The sequence below is a fragment of the Hydra vulgaris genome, chromosome 10, assembly GCF_038396675.1.
Source record: "Hydra vulgaris chromosome 10, alternate assembly HydraT2T_AEP".
NCBI lineage: Eukaryota > Metazoa > Cnidaria > Hydrozoa > Anthoathecata > Hydridae > Hydra > Hydra vulgaris.
Genome location: NC_088929.1, coordinates 10,167,587 through 10,185,387, shown reverse-complemented (window position 1 = coordinate 10,185,387; position 17,801 = coordinate 10,167,587). Strand labels below are relative to the sequence as shown.

Genomic DNA, 17,801 nt, shown 5'->3' with positions numbered 1-17,801 from the left:
CCTCGGAAAGAAACACAAGATTTACCAAAATTTGTATGCGAAAATTGTAGTCGAATAGAATTATCATTTCGTAGATTGTACTTGTTTTTTTCTTTTATTGAGTATAGGTTATGAAAGGAAGAAGGGGAATCGTTGGTTTTACATTTATACATAAAACATAAAATATTATAAACGTTTAGCTGAAATATATTTAAGATATTCATTTCAAGTAAGAGAGGCCTGGCATGAGTAAAACGGTCTTTAAAGTTTATAAGACGTTCAATGTGTTTCTGTTGACGATGAAGAGGTTCTAGTATACTTTTGTTCACACTACCCCAAGCAATGTTAGCGTAGTTAATATGGCAGTGAATAAAGGAATAATATAATTGAGTTAAAGTATGTTTATTTAAGAAACTTCTTGATTTATATAATATTCCTATAGTTCTAGCAATTTTGTTATTTAGGTTGTTAACGTGGTGTTTCCATTTAAGATTTTCATCAATATAAATGCCTAAAAATTTTGTAATTTTTGTTCGCTTTATTTCAATATTGTCAACAAAAATAAGTGGCGTAATACTTGGAATTAATTTTTTTTTTGAATTTGGGTAAAAAACATCCATTTAGTTTTTTCTATATTAATTGATAATTTGTTTGATTTGAACCAGTTAGAGATTTTAATAAGCTCAGTGTTCATATTTCTAAATAATGTTGTTAGATCATTGCTGGTTAAAAAAAGATTAGTGTCATCCGCAAACATAATTGTCATTAAGTTTGAGGCTTTGTAGAGATCATTGATGTATATCAGGAACAGCAATGGGCCTAGTATTGAGCCTTGTGGCACTCCACAAGTTATATTTAATAAATTTGATGATAATGATGAGTCTATTTGAATAAACTGTTTACGATTAGTTAAATAGTTCTTAGTAATAATAAAGTATTTCCAGTGATTCTATAATGTTCTAGTTTGTTATAAAGAATTTCATGATCTATAGTATCGAAAGCTTTCGATAGATCTATGAAAATACCTAATGTGTATTGCGATGTTTCAAATGAATCACCAATATTTCTTGTTAGTTGAAGTATTGCATGTTCTGCAGAATTATTTTTTTTAAATCCATATTGGTTATTATATAATATTTTGTTTTCTGATAAGTGCTTAAATATTTTATTATATAATATTCTTTCTAGAATTTTTGAAAAAACTGGGAGAACTGATATTGGGCGATAATGACTGAGGTTTGTAAGTTCTCCTCCTTTGAAAATTGGGGTAACTCTAGCTATTTTGAGTTTGTCGGGAAATACTGCTTGGCTTATTGAGCACGTAAAGACCCTAAAGAGAATATTTTTAATTATGTCATATGAACCAATAACAATATTCCCGTTTACATCGTCTGGACCAATTGCTTTATTAGTCTTAAGCATTTTGAAAGCAATCTCAAATTCATCAAAAGATACTTTAAATTTATTTAGAGAAGATATTTCAGGGGAAGTCAAATCTTTTTTTGAATCGATTGAATTATTAATTATGGGGATGTTTTTGGCTAAGTTTGGTCCAACTGATACAAAGAACTTGTTTATTTCGTTTGCTATTATGGTAAGGCTATAAAAAATCTCAGTATTTATTTTAATTGCCTTTTGCAAAGAGCATATTTTTATTTTATTGTTACAAGTGATTTCATTAACAAGTTGCCATTTTCGCTTATAGTCGTTTTTATATTTATCAAATAAGTCGCTGTAATACTTCCTTTTAAGGGTTTTTTTTTTATTTTCAAATAGTTTGGTAAAGGTTTTATAGAGTGTTTTGCTTTCAATTGTTTTTGCTTTAAGGTATTTAATATATAGCTTTTGTTTTATTTTTGAGGATTTTCTAAGGTCTTTTGTTACCCATGGTGATTTTAAACTTTTTTTTGTTTTATTAATTTTACATTTTGGGAAGTTCACATCATAAACTTCATAAAAAACTTTAAAAAATGCATTATGCATATTATTTGCCTCTGACAAATTACTTACTGAATTCCAGTTTATTAAGGATAATTGTTCCTTAAATCATAAAATATTTTTATCATTAATAAAGCGTTTGATAATGACCTGTTTTTCATGTAATATCGAATCTGTATTAATATTTATAGATAAAAAAATAGGAAAATGATCCGAGGTATCACTTTTAATTATTCCTGTTTTTAGTAAATTATTAGATGTGTCAGTTGTTATGATATTGTCTATTAACGAGGCAGATGTTGCAGTTACCCTTGTTGGTCTATTTATTAAAGGAATTGCTCCATTTTCAAACAAGTCATTATAAAACTTTTTAATATTTTTATTTGAGTGAAATTCAAAACAATCTAAATTCATATCACCAATTATGCAATTTAATTTCTTTTCTTGAAAACCTTTTTTTATTATATCAGTAATTAAAAAACTATTAAATTGTTCAATTACGCCTGAAGGTGGGCGATAACAACAACTCAAAAGTATATTTTTATTATTTTTGATTGTAATTTCAATCGTTAAAACCTCTTTATCGCCATCGGAAATACTCATGTCAGGCCTGATAATAAATCGTAAGCTTGTGGTTAAGTAAATAAGAACACCACCGCCTCGTTTATTTATTTTACGCGCGAGTGGGATCATATTAAAGCCTGAAAGGTGGAGATTTGCGTTTGACGTAGCATCATCAGAACTGCACCACGTTTCTGTCACACATATTATGTTAAAAATATTTGAAGTTTCCTCCAAGTTATTGCAAAATGTTTCAAAGTTTTTTTTTAAGCTTCTTATATTGAAATGAATAACATTAATACGATCCCGCTCCAGAAATTCTTTTATTTTATTGTTATAAAAATAAAAAGGGTTGCTTTGTTGGGCACCTGTATTAAAAAAATTGTTTAGATCTTGATCAAATTTTTCGTCAGTTTCAAAATTATTTGTATGAGAAAAATTAAAAAATTTTGATTCAAAATTGTTTGAATTCATTTTAAAAGTATTATTAGCATAAAAATATTTAAAAAAAGAATTTCTGTTTAAATTTAAAAATCTCGTGAAACTAGTTTAATACAAATGACTTTGGCAAACTTACCCTTTGATCGTAGTTCTTTTGCTTCTATAAAAAATCTCTTTCTTGTTTCATTCGTTCGCTCGCTAAAATCTTCGTTTATGTATAGGTGTTGATTCCATAATTTTCTCTTCACGTAGTTTTCCAGTATCATGCTTTTGTCTTTGTAGTTCAAAAACTCAACGATAATAGTTCTGCTTTTTTCATCAGTCCGATTCTTTCCAACTCTATGTGCTCTCTCAATGCTAAAGTCAGTTGCAAAACCAAGTTTAGATTTCAAAATCTCCTGAACTTTTTTTTCACTTTGTTCCCACTTTGTTTGTTTCATTTTGTTTTTTCACTTTGTTAAATAAAGAGGGGGAAGGCTTCAAATATCTGCATTCAGTTTTTCCATCTTTATCAGAAGCTAAGATAAAAGAAGGAATTTTCGTCGGCCCTGATATTAGGAAATTAATGTCGGATGAAAAGTTTGATGAAAAACTTAATGATATCGAGTTGCAAGCATGGCAGTCATTTAAGGAAGTGGTGACAAAATTTTTGGGGAACAATAAAAGCTCCGACTATAAAGAAATAGTGGTCAAAATGATTTCCAATTTGGGTGTAATGGGTTGTAATATGAGCATTAAACTTCATTTCTTAAATTCTCATATTGATTACTTCCCAGAAAATCTAGGAGCCGTTAGCGAAGAACAAGGCGAAAGATTTCACCAAGATTTGAAAGAGCTTGAAGTCCGGTATCAAGGAAGATGGAATACCAACATGATGGCGGACTATTGTTGGTTATTGAAGCGCGACGATCCAAACCGGAAATTTAAGCGAAAATCGCACAACCGAAGCTTCCAGGAGAAAAGGACCAGGTTCCACAAATGAAATTTAAATGTTATTTAGACTAGTGTTAAGTTGTTATTATATTTTAGTAGTTTTTTAAGTTAAAAATAATGTTCTGTTTTAAATATAAATTTTTTTATGTGAAATCTTCTGTTTTTTTGCTATTTTCTATCTGTGCCTTTTTTGAAAAATCTGGAGGTGATAGAGAAAAACTAAGTACATATTCGTAATCAGCGCACCAAAATACCCTAGAATCAGCTATCAAATTCCAGAGAGGAATTTTTGACTCTCATTTTGCAGGCCTGTGTAATTACATCAATATTACATCTCAAAATTTACGTACGTAAATTATGAGATGTAATATTAATATAGGGGAGAGTTGCCTTAATTGGAACACTTTAGGAAAAAATATTTATTAACCAAAGATGGCTTAACTATGAAAACATTTATGAATTAAATAATATAGATATACAACCCTACTATGCTTTTATTAATGATTCGACTCTATTGATCGCACCCTTATTGGATATAAACTTTGATTTTTCAAGGCACCATTTTGTTCCAATAAAGGCAACTGGTCTCCTTGAATGGAACACATATATTCTTTAATTAGAACAGTTCTAATATTTGAATAAATTACAGCTATAAAACTTATGGCTCAAAGGAAAAATTAATTGATTAGCTTTTTAATAAAAGATATTTAAAAGATATAATAACAAATAAAAATTACAACAAATATTTAATCCTTTTTTCGCAATTCATAAGTCTTTTTTTCTTGCAGCTTCTGCACTTGGGATGGTAGTGGTGATATGTGGTGTGCTGTGGTGGCGATGGTGATTTTATTTGATGTGCTCAATTTCATTTGGTCCATGGTGATTGAGTCAAGTGCTACTTTGCTTTACTGTGGTTTTTGCAATAGTTTGGCAGTTATTGGATTTAGTGTGAGCTTTTTTTTTGTAGATTTTTTAATTTGTTTGATAGCTATTTGATTTAGTGTGTGCTTTTGATTTCTTGGTGTAATTTCTAGAGCACGTCTATATGGGGAGCTTGTAAGATCAGCCGCCTGAGTTGTTCGTGATCTTCTTTTTTTGTTTTTTACTTCAAGTGAAACCACTGGCAAAAGAGACAAAGTTGAAACTGAAACATGACATTTTAATTTTTTTTCACTTGATTTATCTGTAGATAGTTTTGTCATCCAATCTATACTTTCAGATGACTGAAGATTGTTTGAAGGACCAACATCAGTAAATGAAGAGACTGTAAAATCAGAATCAGTGAATACATTTATGTCCAAAGGCCACAACCCACTAGCCTGAAATCCTTTCATAGCAACTCTTAATGATGCTGCCTGACTATATGCGTCACCAAATAATTCTGCAACTTGCCAAGTTGTTACTGGTTGTGATATATGTGACCGCATCCATTTTCGCATAGCTTCATCATAGTATGTACCAAGTGGTCCAAAGAACGCAACGTCTAATGGTTGCAGTCTGTGTGTAGTATGGGGAGGTAGTGATACCATACGCACTCCAGCATTTCGTGCTAGATATATCGCTGCCAAATTTTTTGAATGTGTAACATGACCATCAAGTATCAACAAAACTTTTGATTGTTTTAAAGGTTTAACAACTTTAATGAAATGATTGAGCCAATCTAAAAAACCTTCATTTGACATCCATCCTTTCTCTTGAGTACTAAATACAGTTCCTGGAGGTGCACCATTTGTTATTTCTGGCTTCATTCTTTTGCGTTTATATATTAACATTGGTGGAACATAAAATCCTGCTGCAGATACACAAACTACAGCTGTTACTGAATTTCCTCGTTCACTACTAGTCATAATTCCAACTCGTTTTTTGCCCCTTGCACTAATAATTTTTATCTGACCATTTTGTACTGTTGATAAACTAGTTTCATCCATATTATAAAGTCTGTCTGGAGTTAACTTTTCTTCCATGTATAACTTTGAAAGTAAATTAAAGAAAGATTGCACTCGCTCTTTATTAAAACCTTGTGCACGTGCAATTGATGTTGATTCAGGCCCACGAAGCGACAGTTGTGGGTGCCTTTGCATAAATGCATAATACCACTTTTTCCCTGCCATTCGTGTTTGTTTGTTAAAATTATGTGTGATGTTGTTAGCTTCCGCAATATCAAATGCTAGACGACGAAGATCATCAATCCTTAATCCAAAGTACATCGATTCTAATAATAAACAGTGATCAGCTAGTTCTGTTTCAATTTCATTAGGTAAGGTGGTAAGTCGACCATGAAATTTCACATTTGCAACAGCAACTTTGTTTTTTTCATTTATATGCCTTGACAAAGTTGCTTTTGGAATACAAAATTCATAAGCGGCTTCATTTAAGCTGATTTCTCCTTGTTTTATTGCTTCAACAGCCTTTTTCAAGTTTTCTACTTTCCATTTTCCATATTTTCGTGGTGTTTGCATCTAAAATAAAAGCAAATTACTATGAAGATACATAAGGAGAGTTTTATAATCTTATTACAGGCTTATTTTTTCATATATTTATTTGTTATTCATATATGATTAAGTTAATTATATACTCATTATATAATCATTATTTTTCATCATTTTTGTTTAGTTAATCATTAACTATATAAATCAAAATCTATATAAAATATATAAAGTTTGCAACTTTATATATTAACTTCTATATACAGTAAAAAACTTATGCTGGGTATATACTTTATGTTGTCTTACAAGTTTATCCGTTAAATAGAAATGTATAACTTTTGTAAAACTTTTACATTTTATTTTTTACTAAAAGATAAAATGATTTGTTAATTAAAGTATACGATGTTTACAATCAACTTTATATCCTTAGACTATGACTAGACTTTAGACTATGAAAAATTTTTTGTGAAAAATCATTTCATACTTTAAAGCAAGACTAAATACCAATTCCAAAAAAGCAACAAATGTCTAACAATAATACTAAGTCTATAAAAGAAATTCGCTTTAAAAAATATTAAACAGTCGGACTAATGAAATTTTCTGATAATTCGGACGTCAAGTAGCGTGTTATGAGATGACATCGTTTCAATTACGGCAACTTTTGAAGTTCCATTCTGGGCAACATAGGACCATGGTGTTGTAGCAAAATATTTACATACAAGTAACAACTTACGATATAAGCTCTTAATATCACATAAACTTGAAACCCTTAAAATTTAAAATTTAAAAAAAATTATCATCAAACTCAATATCGTTAAGCTTCTGTAATCGTTTAAATGCAACGATAAAATTAGATCGCAAAAATTTTTTTCTTTAAAAAAAAGTAATTTTATTCACATACGTGCAGTTTTTAAGTTTAAATACTAGAAGTTTCAAAAAATAAAGAAAATCATTTTCTTTACAAGAAAAAATATTCATGAAAGTAGAATAAGTTCCAGTTTCTAAATAAAGCTAAGTGTTCCAATTGAGGAGCTGTTCCAATATCGGCAACTCTCCCCTAATTATGCAAACGCAATAATTTTGGTCAAAATGGTTTTTATAATATTTCATATTAAATTTTCTTTAAAATTATGCTATGTTGTGGTATAAACAAAAACATACTTAAGTACCAAACTTAAGTGTGTTCTTGCTTATCACATAAGAATGTTTAGAAAAAGATTGAAACAACCACTTCATTTGGTGAGGATGTAAACTTAGTGTAAGAAAACAAAAATAACAAAAATTACTAATTTATTGCCCTCACATTTGGAGTAGGGATGGTTAATGTTTTATGGCATTTTTGAATCCAGGCTATAATCACTTCAATTTTTATTTCTTTATCTACTTATAAATCGTTTTTACGCTACAGCTCGAGATATAGGTATATTACACAGCAGCCAAGCAAAGTGTATTTTATTATTAGACTACGTGGCCAAGGTGCCCAATTTCTGTTTCTCTGGAGCGATAACTTTTCTAAACAAAAAAAAACAACAAAAAAACTCTTTAAATATATCTTAATAAGAATCTTGCGGCTCTTGGTTTAGTTTCTTGTGGGACCGTAAGTTTTGCTTATACTGGCCTTGCGATAGCTAGGCCACTGATACTACACGCAGATAAAGGTATTTACGTGAAAAGTTCTAAATTTTTTATGCCCATATAAAAGTACCGTAGTTGTAAACCAAGACTTTTAGAGTCAAAGGATATTCTTGAGCAGGTGGACTTTTTTTGTATCAAAGTGGCGAAAAATCTTTACAAAAAGAATGTGTCCTCTTCGGTTCGGGGTTCCTTAATCTTCAGGCCATGGTGTTATAGCTCCTATAAATCAGGACAAGTTTGAACTCTCCCTCCTTGGTTTTTAAATAATAAATGCATTTACGCAAAAAAATTGTAAAAAAAGACTAACAATTACGCCAATTATTTTCTTTTCTAATAATCTACCCTTTCTGAGTCTCCCATGGGTATATGCGCCTTCAGCTAAATGCCTTATTTCAGTTTTGTCTAAATTCCAGACCTTTCAAATGGTTGGCCAGAGAGTGAACATTTTTGAGACGGTTTGATTCAGAGAATGTTTATAATAGTTAAAACTCGACCGGATAAACATTTGTTAACTGTAGTTAACAAAACTTTATGCTCTGCGACAATCTTAGTTACAGCAGTTTGTATTACTATTGCTGTTACAGACAAAACATTATTGCTTTATGACTGACAGTTTTTCAAAAACACAGGATTTTCAGTACGCCATCTTGTTCCGTCTTTCCCTACAACCTTTAGAGGTTAAACCTCTAAATGTCAAGAGGGAGATCAGGCCTTAAGAAAAATTTCTTTAACAATTAAGATTACTTATTATTTAAAACAATAAAAACATTAAGTTTTGACATTAAATTATAACTTTAATTAATACTTTTTTAACATTGAAGTTTTGAACATGCTTTTTTTTTTGAATATATTTTTCAAATATATATATCCAAAAAATATACATAATTTATATCTATTTTGAATGCATAGCTCATATTATAAAAAATGAATAAGTTACATGAGAAAGTTTTCGTTCCATAAAGAATGTATATAAAAACGAACAGGGGCTCAAAGTAGTTACGGCTGACTGGTGTCACTACGATCTTTTCATAGAGATCCTTTAACAATAAAATTAAAACCCACATGGTTTTAACATGTTTAAAATAAAATATGTGTTAAAAACATATAATACTTTTTTACCCTTAATAAAAACAATTAATACCATTTTAACATTAAAATTTGATCGAATTGAAGAAACGTTTACATGGATCAAAAGTAATTATCATATCTTTGTTTTGGTGGCCATCAAAATAAAAATATTATGACAATTTAATGCAAGCGTCAGCATAACAACTATCGCCTAAATTACCTCAAGGCAGACTTTTTTCGTTAAAGATCTGCACAAAGAGCCTTCTATTATGAGGATTTTGTCGTTATAACAGATAGGGTTTAAAAATATGGTTTTGAAAAACCGCCAAACGGTTTTGATAATTAATTTGACCAGTTTTTATGATAAATTTGACACACTCGATAACCGGATTTTAATTAATGGCTATAATATAATAAAATCATTAAATAAATTTCAAAAATATTTATTTAATAACAGAAATTATATTTTTAGATAAAAAATAAATAAAACGGAAGTTTGGAATAGTTTTAAAAAGTTAGAAATAGACAAAGCAATCTCCAAACATTGTAATAAACTATTAGCATTACGAATATCTCATTCACACTTTTGTCTTTTCAATAACGAGTGTATTCATTACTAAGAAACAACTCTAGAGTATTTGATTTTATAACAAAGCTAAACTTGAAACTATTGCAGAATTAGATTAAATAAAGATGAACCTTTATCTATACCTTTAGACCAGTGGACAATCGAGACTAGAATAGTGAACAATCGAGACTAGAATAGTGGACAATCGAGACTAGAAAGGTGGATGTTGTTTTAGCATTAAATGATATTTATTTATATTTTATGTATAATGAAGTTAAATGTTCTAAACTTTATATAGCCTTGGGCCCAATTCGTCTGTTTCGATTAAATGAACAAAAAAATTTAGACTCTGAAATAACTTCGAAATTATTAAAGACTTCAGAAAAACAAATTCGAGAAAAGAAAAAAGAAAAATTAGCAACTCTTTAACTGTATTTACCTTATAACATTTCCGGTTAAACAAATAAATTAAGTCTTTAAGTCGAAAAACCAAAACTTAATATAAGTTTTGGTTTTTGGAGCTAAGCACTTGATTTATTTGTTGAACCTAAAATGTTTTAGGAATTTTCTTTCTTTTAGTTATTAAATGCAACAAGACCATACTGTCTTATCACACTGCACAGCGGAGAAGCATTTAACCAGGAAGTTCACGCCTCATTTCTTACCAATGTTGGTTTCTGGGCTTGAGCAAGTTTTGAGCCTCAAACCTCTTTGTTCTAAGCCAAAACTATAATCACGGCGTCTAGGTTGCTTGTGTATAACTGTCAAAAGCAACAGAACTTGGTTTTATAATTTTATGGTGCATTAAAATACAAATATATGATTTTGGTTTTTTTATTTGTTACCGCAAATAATAAAAGTTCTAATTTTGAAGACAAATGTGACGAATGAATCCGAGTTTTTATTATTTAAGGCAACGAATAAAAGAACTAAAAACATAGATTTGTTATTTGATGCACTTAAATCTCCTTCGCTAGTGAACAAGTATTTTCAATCGCAAGCATTATTGTGTCCAAAATAAGAATAAAACTAAGCCACCGTTCAGTTGACATACTATATTTTTTGAAGCCCTATTTCCTTAGACAATTCTAAATTAAGTGAAATAAATACAAATATTGTTTGTAATTTAAAACTTTTGCTTTTGAAGGTTTTTGTTGCTCTATGTAAATTATGTGTAATTCATTTTGTTTTACGTAAATTATGTAAAAATTGATTTTTTTGAAATATACTTTGCTTTGGATTTTGATTTTTCTTTTGCTTATTTTATAAAAATTAAAAAAAAATACGTCTCCTTGTTTAATTTTTGTCCAAAAAGTTTGAAAAAAAAATAAAACTGGTTATTGTGAAAATTTGAATTTTTAAAACCGATTTTTCAAAAAGTCAGTTTTGGTATAAACCCTAGTAATAAAAAATGCTCTTTGTCACACTCGTTTGCACAAACTCACAAACTCAGTTGTTACGGACCCTGCAGTCTAATTTGGTCCCAAAATAAAATTAACAATAAAAAATCGGTTCACATTACACCTCTACTAGGTGCTGAGATTGTGCAACAAAAAATGCAATATTTAGAAAGAATTGTTACTGCTGCAAAAAATACAAAAATGAGAGGTAATTATGTACGTTCTGTACTACATATGACCAACAATTTAAATTATCGAAAGATTTAAATTATGCAACGATTTAATTACGCAACGATTTTAAATATGAAAGACCTCGAAGTTGGAGTTTAACTGAGCATTGCAGTTATTTTTAATACAACTGTTTAAATTTAATTTAGTTTTCATGTTTTTTGTTATTTATATTTCATTTATCATTCATCTGAATAACTATTAACATCCGATGGGATGTTTCCGGTTACCGTAACATTGTAAAATACTTTTTTCATAAACTTTTTTCCCAATGCACAGTGGGTCAAAAGTGATATTTTCTAGCCAAAACCCCCAAAACAAAATTTTTATTAACTTTTTCTTATTAGAAACAGTTTATTACATTGAAAAACACAATCTGCGGAAAAAATAACATTTATTTTTAAAAAACTTTCGATTTTATTACATAGTTACGCAAATTATTTAAAAACTCCAACTTTTTCCATTTATAAAAAATTCCGTTAAATACCCAACATATATTAGGTAGATTAGTTTGATGAGCTAACGTCATAATCATATGACATTGTGACCAGAGTAATATGAAGTCTTTTCATAAGACTTGCATCTTTGTTTATTCTATTAGCTAAGACATCGTATTGGTGAAAAAATCGCCTAGCTGTGTTACCATCGTTTGATGTACCTGCCCCGCCTATTCTTGGTTGGTCTATCGCAAGACCCATCCTTTTTTAAAATTCAGTTTGAACTTGAACCTTTTTCAGTTTAACAATAATATTTTCTTCTTCAGCCCTAGCCAGCCACTTCATAATTGGTATCTTGTAAGTGATATGGAGCATATATTATTAAAACCTTATCCAAGCATGCAAAGTTGAAACACAATGTCTAATATTGCCTTATCAAGTTTTTCTTTGAACTACAAAAGATACCTTGTTCATTTCGGTTGGAGATGCACAACACACTGAACAGAATTGGTAAGAGTTGGTAGCTGTGGAAATAACAGTTTGAACTTTTCCTACCATTCTACCATTTATATATTTACAATATGTTGTTCTACAACTTCCTTCTTTGTACATTCTTCCAATAAAACAGATCCTTTGGATAATGTTATATTTTTAATAGAAGCCGTAGTTGACTCATATTCTACAAAAACTCTCTTTTGATTCTTTTCTATATTTAAATCTGAGAGGCCTACAATAACTAGTTGACGATGGTTTCGGGTTTCTCTGAACAACCTGTTTTTTCTTATATTTGAAACAATATAGTTTTAGAGGAACAAAGCAAGTTATAAAAAGCGATTTGTCAGTATTAAGTTCACTTGTATCATCTGACTGTTGTTTATAAACAGATAATTATTTCTTAAATGCTGATAAGTTTCTTTGGATAAATTAACATCCTAGGCTAACGCTAATGGTTGTTGTCGTGTTTTTTATCGAATACGTTTAATTTTATTGTTACTGAAATTTTAAAATAAATAATAATAAATAATATCGGTAATGTCTCAAACTTTTCATAATTTCGTAAAGTTCATAATTTCGTATTTTATTTAGTTTTTATTACTTTAAAATGATAGCATAAAAATGACAAATAGTGGTTTCAATGCCATCAAAATGTTTATTGAATTATTACTATGCAGTAACTAGAAATCGAAACAAAAAAAATAATGTTTTTAAAACTTAAGTCTATTAAAAAATTATTATGAAATCAAAGTGCAGTTATTTTGTTTTGATTCCTCTTAAATTTATTATTATCGATAATAATCGATAAAATCGCAATAACGAGAAACGCGGACATAGTTATTTAAATTTAGAAGTGTATTCGTTTAGGCAGCTATAGGCAGGCAGTTTTTGAACCATGAGATCAATACCATAGTGGTGTTGATATAAAACTTTTAGCGGTTGATACAGGTTGATCCGCTGGTTTTAAATGATATGTTTGAAAGTTTTTTTTATTTTTGTTGAAAATAAAAAAACAAAGATTTTTTCTTTACTAAAAATATTTATATTAAGTGCAAACAAAGATAACTTTTTATCTTATTTTAATATTAACACAATAATATATAAGTTATTTATATGGTAAAAAAAATAAACTTAAAGTTCTTTAAAACGTGAAATCAAAGTTAAAAAAAGAAAGTTTTTGCACTTTTTGTTTATTTTTGATGAAAAGTTTTTAAGGCGATATTTAAATAACAAATTTGATATTTTATCGCAAAAATATTTTCTAATAAAATATAATTTCTGGCTTAAGAATATGTTGAACGATTCTTGCCATTTTTTAAATTTCAAAATTTCAAAGCTTTTTTGTATGGTTTTGCCACACTTTGATTTTGACCTTTAATTTTTTTAACTTTGACCCACTGTGGAATGCTTTTATTAACTCCTATGTCTCCGTCATCAAATCTTACAATCAATTTTTGAGTCACTTTCTGATAAAGTGTTCAGGGAATCTATACAGCAAGGTGTATTCCCCGACCAATTAAAAATAGCTTAAGCTACTCCAATTTATAAAGACGGAAAAAAAATCAAATATTAGTAATTATCGCCCTATCTCAGTTCTTTCAACCTTCTAGAAAATTTTAGAAAGAATTATATACAATAGAACATACAATTACCTTAATCTAAATAAACTTCTATATAAAAATCAATTCGGTTTAAAAAAAATTTTTTTCATCTGAACAAGCCATTAAACAGTTCATTCGTGAAATCTCCAATTCATTTGGTAGATCACAATATACACTAGGTATTTTCATTGACCTATCAAAAGCATTCGACACGGTCGATCTCAAAATTCTACTTAAGAAACTCAAATTTTATGGAATTAATAGCAAATTAATAAAATGTTTTTATGGAGATTATTTTCAAAATGAAAAATTAATTGACATAAAATGTGGTTTTCCACAGGGTTCTATTCTAGGCCCACTTTTGTTTTTAGTCTATATAAATGATTTAAATAAAGCTTCTAACTTTATGAGTATCATTTTTGCGGACGATACTAGTTTGTTTCTGTCAAACAGTAACATTTATGAGCTTTTTTCAAATATGAATAAAGAACTCAATCACATCTCCAACTGGTTTAAGTGCAACAAGTTAAATTTAAACATTGACAAAACAAAATGGATCCTATTCCACTCCCTCGCAAAAAAGCGTTTTTTACAAAATAATTTACCTAAACTTTTTATTGATAAAATTGAAATAAAAAAGGAGTCGGTCACAACATTTTTTGGCATTTACATTGATGAAATTATTACATGGAAGTATCATATCGGCTTTATTTCTACTAAATTGGCCAAAAGTATTGGAATTCTATATAAGGTCAGATACTGTCTAAATAAACAAAGTTTAATTCAACTCTACTACTCATTTATTCATAGCTATATAAATTATGCCAATATTGTTTCGGGAAGTACCTCTAAAAGTAAGTTACGAAATCTCTACCATCGTCAGAAACACGCAATGCGTTTAATATGTTTTGAAAATCGTTTTTCTCATTCTAACATTTTGTTTAAAAACGTTAAAGCACTTAACGTTTACGAACTCAATGTCTATAATATATTATGTTTTATGTTTCGTTGTAAAAGTGAACAACCATTGTTCATTTTTAAAGATCTTTTACCCATAAAGCTATAAACAAATATACTTTACGAAATAATAATTTATTAATTGAACCCTTTTGTCAAAGAAAGTTTAATCAATTTTGCATAAACTATCGAGCACCGTATTTATGGAACAAAACTGTTGTTCTAAACTTTGACTTGTCAATTTCGTTTTCCGTTTTTAAAACTAAATCAAAAAACTTTACTCTTTCTACTGACAATATATATAAATATTTTTGAAATGTAAAATTATTTTCTGTTTTTGTTTATTCTACATTGTTAATAGTTATTAAATCAATTGTACTTTTATTATATTATATATACACGTTTGATATATTTTATATGGTTCTGGCGACAAGATCTTTTGGATCTTCTTTCAGATACCAAGTTTATATATTGTTATATTCCTATTAATAATTGTAAACTAAAAAAAAAAAAAAAAATAAAAATAAATGTATTGCATCATACATTAAAATACATCAAAAACTGGTATCAATGAAGTTTACGGAAAAAAGTAATAAATTGGTGTCCCTGGCCATTCCATAAGATCTTTTTTATTTACATATCCAGTCACCTCACTTGTTACGTTGGTAAGTTTTCGAGCAAACACAAAATCAAAAGAAGATTGTTCATTCATTTCTAATTTTCTAAACAAATCATTTCTGTATTTTAATAATTTAAAAACCTTGCCATCTTTACTTTTATATTCTGACTCTGTATTCTTTTTGGTACTAATCCATAATGAAGACGGGTATATAAAACCCCACCACTGGTAGTAAAACTGAGCTTCTTTATTCACTGATTTAAGTATGTTATCTTGCTTAAATGGAGGCCTCCCTTGCTTTAGTGCGTGAACTAACCTGCATAAATTTGATGATATGTCGCATACATGGTATTCGGTGTTAGTGAGTAAGTATAAATCAACCAAAGTACTTTCTATTATTTCTTTTGAAAAATTTTTTTGAAAATAAGATCCTAAACCATTTAACAAATAATTTTGAGGTGAACATTTTGTTTGAAATTCTGGAGCATATTTTTTAACCACGTCGATTGCTGGGATATCATCTGTTGCTATATAAATGCGTTTGTAAGTGATGTTGTTTTCATAAAAATATTCTCTTGCAACTTTTACAAATTCACTTTCATTAATATAATGTGCCTCGCGACTAGTTAACTTATCCCCGTGACGAATATGAAAACCAACAATTGGTGGAGTAAAACTGATATTTTTTTTTAAAGCAGATAAAGTTTCGTTAAAAGTCAAGTTTGGCCTTAACAGAAGATATGCAAGAAACTGCGATGTAAACCATACCCAAGGACTTTTAACACCAAGAGATAACAAAGATTTTTTTAGTTTTTCAGGTAACGTTCCAGGTATGTGCCTTGGATAAGGTACACTTTTTGCTAATGTGTTAAATTCAATAACTTTATGATTGTTGTTTAAATCATAACCATTGGTATGATAGCATGAGGGATCTTGTGCATTGCAAGAATTTGATTTATTTAAAAGGATTTTTTGTTTCAAATAACCGCATTTTAACGATTCTGGTTTAACCCATTGGAAGACCCCGTCAAAGTGGCTATACTGTTCTTGGTGGATGAAAAAGATTCTTCCTAAACCATATGCTACTTGCATGCAAACTCCATATCGGTGTACGTTGGAGCCAAAACCAGCATAATTTTCAACATTCCTACATAGCAATATTTTTTTTTCTTCACCATCGCCTTCTTCTTGCAGAGCATGAATTTGTTGCCAGATAAGCTCGTGTATTTCTTTTAGAGTGTTAAAATTGTGATGAGGAACGGTGTTATTAATTAGTGAATTTGCTGATATATGGACAAAGATTTTTACTTTAAATGGCATTGCATATCTTTGATTTGTTATAAAGCTCATTTTTTGATTAAAAAAATATATAACTAACATTACTGTTATAAGACATAATAAATTGAAAATAACTTTTCCCATTCTTATATAGTATTATAATAGTATTCCTTACTATTATTTTAATGACATAATAACTTTTTACATTGTAACCAACTAACATGTAATAAATGCTATAAACGCCTATAATATTAACCTCAAATTTCTGATTGTCTTTTTGTTGTCTAAAACAATTGATCAATCGGATAAATAATCTGCTACTTTAAGGTCTTCGAGAACACTAATCCGAAAGTTGAGAAGAAACGGAGATAAAAGTTTTAAATATATTTGAAAATAAACTAAACAAAGTGAAATACTTAAAAATGCAAGAAAGCTAAAAGGAACTGGACTCTAATATTAACTAGGCTAATCGTTGAAGGCTAATCGTTTGATATTTCAACAATAAGGAAGCAATTTTTCGAAGAAATGAAAAAAATATCAACGGTAGAGAGTCAACGGTATGTATTCTGTAGTTGCTTATGACAAAAAATTATGTCACAACGTTTTATATACAATCGCATTTATTTTTTCAATCTATTTTATTTATATACTTATTTTATTCACAATAGATAATAGGGTGTTTCATGTTTTATCAATTTTTGAAATTGAACTCGCTAATCGATTTATAAATTGACCATTTATATGAAAATAATTTTGAGCAAAAAAAAATGTATATATATAATTTTTAGGGTCCCCGCTAGTTCGATTTTGGGCAAAAATGTTGGATATTTTAAACGCCTGACGGGGACCCTAAAATTCATCCGATAAAATTTTTTATTCTTTTAAATAATATATGATGGATTGAATATTAATCAAATAAAAAGAGCATGATGAAAAATTAAGAAACTAGTCTACAGAATCTTTTGAAATTGGTAAAAAATCCAAATTTTTTTTTTACAAAAACCTTTTTTATAACTCGGTGGCGTATTTTATAACTCGAAGGCGTGTCTTAATTCTTTCAACACGCTCCTTTTATTGATTAATATTCAATCCAACATATAATATTTAAATGAATAAAAAATTTTATATTTAAATTTTAAGGTCCCCGCCAGGCATTTGAAACACCGAACATTTTTGCCCAAAATCGAACAGGTGGGGAACCTAAAAATTATATATATATATATATATATATATATAT

At 28.9% G+C, this 17,801-nt stretch overlaps 3 protein-coding genes across 3 annotated transcripts; all 3 read right to left on the bottom strand.

The window, feature by feature from the left end:
• Nucleotides 1–888: 888 nt before the first annotated feature.
• Nucleotides 889–1,962, bottom strand: LOC136086128 (uncharacterized). Its single transcript, XM_065808401.1, has one exon. The coding sequence runs from the start codon at nucleotides 1,960–1,962 to the stop codon at nucleotides 889–891; it is 1,074 nt and encodes a 357-aa protein (XP_065664473.1).
• Nucleotides 1,963–4,237: 2,275 nt separating this feature from the next.
• Nucleotides 4,238–7,027, bottom strand: LOC136085781 (uncharacterized). The gene is made up of 2 exons (XM_065807228.1): nucleotides 6,763–7,027; nucleotides 4,238–6,311 (listed from the first exon to the last, which is right to left on the bottom strand). The coding sequence occupies exon 2, from the start codon at nucleotides 6,309–6,311 to the stop codon at nucleotides 4,758–4,760; it is 1,554 nt and encodes a 517-aa protein (XP_065663300.1). The 5' UTR covers nucleotides 6,763–7,027; the 3' UTR covers nucleotides 4,238–4,757.
• Nucleotides 7,028–15,244: 8,217 nt separating this feature from the next.
• On the bottom strand, nucleotides 15,245–16,636 carry LOC101235614 (alpha-(1,6)-fucosyltransferase). Its single transcript, XM_065808400.1, has one exon. The coding sequence runs from the start codon at nucleotides 16,634–16,636 to the stop codon at nucleotides 15,245–15,247; it is 1,392 nt and encodes a 463-aa protein (XP_065664472.1).
• Between the last annotated feature and the right edge of the window lie 1,165 nt (nucleotides 16,637–17,801).